The sequence below is a fragment of the Fopius arisanus genome, unplaced genomic scaffold (assembly GCF_000806365.1).
Source record: "Fopius arisanus strain USDA-PBARC FA_bdor unplaced genomic scaffold, ASM80636v1 scaffold00019, whole genome shotgun sequence".
NCBI classification, from domain to species: Eukaryota; Metazoa; Arthropoda; class Insecta; order Hymenoptera; family Braconidae; genus Fopius; species Fopius arisanus.
The window spans coordinates 1221689-1226724 of NW_011887758.1; the positions used below are offsets into that span (position 1 = coordinate 1221689).

At 39.2% G+C, this 5036-nt stretch overlaps 1 protein-coding gene across 1 annotated transcript; it reads left to right on the forward strand.

Annotated features, from left to right (window-relative positions):
* The first annotated feature begins 14 nt into the window (after window positions 1-14).
* On the forward strand, window positions 15-3242 carry LOC105264215 (uncharacterized). Its single transcript, XM_011300947.1, has 9 exons — window positions 15-809; window positions 871-942; window positions 994-1083; window positions 1145-1261; window positions 1390-1432; window positions 1649-2754; window positions 2815-2886; window positions 2952-3041; window positions 3108-3242. The coding sequence occupies exons 1-9, from the start codon at window positions 30-32 to the stop codon at window positions 3222-3224; spliced, it is 2487 nt and encodes an 828-aa protein (XP_011299249.1). The 5' UTR covers window positions 15-29; the 3' UTR covers window positions 3225-3242.
* Window positions 3243-5036: the final 1794 nt, after the last annotated feature.

The window sequence follows — 5036 nt, forward strand, 5'->3', positions numbered from 1 at the left end:
TCTACATCTACATCCTGATAATTATCGTAATGACAGCAGCTGTTTTCACAATGCCTTTGCTGAATGCAGGACCACAACGAGAAGCTGATCTCCTCAACTCAGCGACAACGATCAAAGGAGTTTTTGGAATAACCGTGACAATCGTCATCTGGCTGATAATAATCGCGCAATCAAAAATGGCGGTCAAAATTCTAAACAGAATCGTAGAGATGGATAAAGAGATGTTAATAGTTCAGAATTTATGTGCGGACAAATCAAAGATACAGATTGTCATCATGTTCATGGGAAATTGCACAATCTGGATCTCCATTTTTGTACTGGAGATTCTTGTTGTGAGTGATTGGTACAACGTGTGGACTCCACTTCTTCTACCCAGTATGATAATGAATTGGTACATCATGCAGTACGTCTTCATGCTGGTGATGGTGGAGAGCAGAGCTGGAAGTGTAAATCGAGGATTCATCATGATCGCTAAAGGAAGACTCGCGGCTTTCATGTATTCTAATCCGAGACATACAGATGCCAACGAACGAAAGCTTGTGAACAATTTCATGATTTTACGACGGGGTCATGCAATTTTAGCAGGAATATGTCGGGATTTATCGGATTATTACTCATTTCCTGTTCTACCGACCATTTCATTTCTCTGTTGCGCTACTATCTACGATTCTTATTATCTCATACTGCCGCTTGTTGTGCCCTCGAATTACACGTCAATACTCGAGATCTCGAATATGATATGCTGGCTGTTGATGGAAACACTGCCAGTTGTTGTGCTTGCAGTGTACGTTACTAGGGTCTTGAATGAGGTGTGTTTCTTTCGCTTTCATTTCAAGAATAATCACCGATAGCCGCTTTTCGATTTTCCAGATGGAGAAAACCGGTAGCATTGTTTATAATGTTCTGTCACGATCTGCACTGATACATATTGCCAAAAATGAGGTAATTATTCAATTGTAGTCTTGTCCACTGGATCAATAGTTGCTGTTTCAGTTGATGGACTTCTCCGTGGAGTTGCTGCACAGAAAGGTGCGATTCACGGCTTATGGAATTTTCTCGCTTGATGGGACACTCATCAGATCGGTAGGTCATCTCTCGGGACTCCTGATTATTCATAATGCATTTGGTTTACTGAAATTTTCAGATCTTTGGAATGCTCGTGACGTACCTCATCATCCTCATGCAATTTCAATTGAATCACCGGTCAGACGATGAGTTGAAGTTGGTGACCACTTCCTCAACGATTTCTCCGATGTCATCAGCCTAATTATTTGCTCGGGGTTCAAATGAGTGATGTGAGACTATTTCGGAACCACCGGGTGTGTGGACATTCATTATTTCGATAATCGATTAACATTTTTACTATCTCGATACGAGACTTGTTGACAGTTCGGATTAATAATTGGAAACAAAAATTCTTACATCTTGCCTCGTAACTTCACGCAAAAAATTGTTGGATAAAAAAAAAATGTTCAATAAAAATTATTACTTCGAAATGTCAAGTGATGGTATCGTCTCCACCTGCTGCGTGCTCACAATGACTCACTGAACCTTCATTACCTGTACTTCAATCCCTACGTTCGATTTTCAAGTGAAGTTTGCAGATTTACATCGAGTATTTACCTCTGCATAATTGATGAGCTGTGAGTTTTGGAATTCATTGATGTCAGTGCGCAGTACTTGAAGTATTCACTTGAACTAGAAATGGTGGGTAGAGTATCAGGAAAAATGAAACAAGCTCAGAAGCAATCAGCTTGGGTCGAGCCAGGAACGACTGAAAAATACTTCTTCACTGATGCATTTGTAGTCCGTCTAGTTGTGATTATCTTCAAAGTCCTGGGATTGGCCCCGATATCAGTGGAGAGTCCTAGAACCCTCAGAACGAGATTGCAAAGATCTCATCAAGGATTGCTCTTCAAGAAGTGCATCTTCGGTGTAGTGTACATATACATCCTGATAATTATCGTCTTCGGGGTCAGCTTCATTACAGTCCCATTGATGAATGCAGACGTATCTTACCTTGATGCAGACTTGTTGGATACATTCGAGGCGACCAAAGGTGTTTTTGGACTGATCGTGATGTTCGTCATATGGCTTGCTGTTGCCTCTCGATATAAGACAGTTCTAAAAATTCTAAACAAGATGGTGGAGATGGACAACGAGATGCTGGTCCTGCAGGATCTATATTACCTAGAAACCTCCAAGAGGCAAATACTCATTCTATTTTTGGTGAACTTCGTTCTGTGGATTGTGAATTTTTTTCTTGAGATTCTCTCTGATTCCGATCGGTGGAAGCTATGGACCCCTCTGGTCTTGCCCAGCATCATCATGAACTGGTACATCATGCAGTACATACTCATACTCGTGATGATTGAGAACAGATTTGTGAGTGTTAATCGTGGACTTATTGTGATTGCAAACTGCAGACTTGAGATGTTTTTTCACTCAGATGTGAGACGTGCTGACGTGTCTGAGCGAGCGATTGTGAATAATTTTATGACACTGAAACGAGCTCATAGCATTTTGGCTGGTATATGCCGAGATATATCGAGTTATTATTCATTTCCTATTCTCCCGACTGTAGCATTCTTCTGCGGTGCATCGATTTATCATTCTTATTACGTAATGGTACCGCTGGTGATGAAAACTGATCAGCAGTCAATCATGGAAATTGCTAATATGATTTGCTGGCTGATAATACAAATGCTACCACTCATTGTGCTCTCAGTGTGTGTTACTCGAGTTCTCAATCAGGTGAGCACATCAATTCATACTCTCAAGATTAATTAAATCACACAGATGATGATCTTGCAGATGGGGATGACCGGTGGAACTGTTTACAAAGGTCTAGCGCGATCGATCTTGAATTATGTTGCCAAAGACGAAGTAATTACCGAATAAAAAAATTTATATTGACAAATACGTGTTTACTGATGCTATTATCATTTCAGCTGAAGAAGTTTTCATTCGAACTGTTGCATAAAAATGTTCAGTTCACAGCGTACGATATCTTCTCACTTGATTGCACCTTGATTCAATCGGTAAATTCATGCAGCTGTAAATGAGATTGATAATCATGATTAATAGTGATTTATCAATGATTCTAGATATTTGGTATGTTGGCGACGTATTTAATCATTCTCGTGCAATTCCAATTGAGTCATGTCGGCCAACGCGAGCCCAGCAATCAAGTTATCTCTGCAACCGAGTCATCAACTCAATGAACAGCTGTACCTATGACATTGTCTTTTTATTTATCGCGTGTAGATATTGTACACTTTAATGAATATATAATTATAAGAATTGTATCCCTCCTGTTTGTATTTTCATTAACAATACTTTAATTATCATAATTGCACAAGCTAGGGTAAAATCAATACGGAATTATCTTCAAGATCTCATCTGCACAATTTCGATGCGCGATAAAATGCCATTAAATGGATAATATTCGTACTGAGTAATGGCTATCAATGAAATTAGCTGCACGATATGTTGGGATTCACGATTGAATAAAATTGAAGCTCTTGCAGTTTGAGAATTGATCTCGTTGCGGCCAGAGACAATATGTACTCACGTCTGAAAAATTTCGTGAGACAATCGCTGTTCACGTCATGCTATATCTTCTTCAAGATACTTGGATTGATTCCATGTTACCTTCAGGAGTTAAAATCAAAATCTAGCCCTTCGTATGTCTTCATGTCCTCACACGAGGCCCTGATATACAACGTAGGACTAATATTAATATTTCCCATTCTGAGCTTCTATTCGATCTACGCACTGACTTACTCAGAGTATCCGAATAAATCAGCAATCACTGAAGCTTTTGAATTTTTCAAAGCAGTCCTTGGGTCGATTATTCTAGAAATATTGTGGACCTCTATTTTGTTGAATCGGAGAAAAATCAGGATCATGGCCAATCGAGTTGTGAATATCGATTATGCTTTTGCGAAGGACAAGAACATCAGTGCTCATGAGACACGTTTGCTCCAATGGGCATTCATCTGTGGTTTCAACGTATTTTCTTGGGTGAATTTAATTTGGACGGAAATGGTGGGTTTCGATAAAATTCAGATGATCTTGCTAGCCACGGAAGTCGTTCCGAACTTCATTTTCAATTGGTTCTTCATTATGTTCGCTTTGGTAATTATGTCATTGGAATTGAAAGTTCGGACAATAAATCAGGGAATGTTACGCATCTTCAAGGATTTGCGTACGTCAACCTCTCAAACTGATCAAGACAAAATGAAGAGTCTAGTTGCCCTCAGTCAGGCTTACAAAAGTGTCAACGAAATCATTCATGAAATAGTCGACGTCTTCTCATTTCCCATTTTCCTCATTATCACAGAGTTGGGTGCGTCGATTATCTATGATTCGTACTACGTTGTGATGCCTTTTTTGTTGCCTTCGTTCGAACTCTCATGGATATTGACTGCCAATTCTTTGTTTTACGTTCTGACATACGTATTTCCCATTGTTATCGTCGTGACAAGCATGGATCGAATTGCAACTGAGGTATCCACTTATCAACAATTATATCATGAAAGGGTACATGTTTCATATTTTCAGATGAAAAGAACAGCACCGATAGTTCATGATCTCTACACAAAAGCTGGTCTTGATCGAAACGTCAAATCTCATGTGAGTGCTTACTCTCAATATCATTAATATCCTCCAGTAAAAAATTATTTGGATTATTAATTAATTGCAGTTCAAGCTACTGTCGTTAAATCTCCTGCACCAAAAAATCTGCTTTACCGCGTACCATATTTTCCCGTTGGACAACACCCTGATAGGTTCTGTAAGTAATCAGTGAGTCCCCAGGAATCCCCAGGAATCCCCAGGAATCCCCATTAAATATAAACATAAATTATTTCAGATATTCAGCATGACCGTAGCGTACCTGGTAATCGTCATTCAGTTCCAAATTTTATAATCATCAATCAGAACAAAATCCAGCGATAAATAAATTCATGGAAATATATGAGCCCTAGAATAATGTTGGCATGATCCCATAAAGGAAAGATTCGAAGTCATTA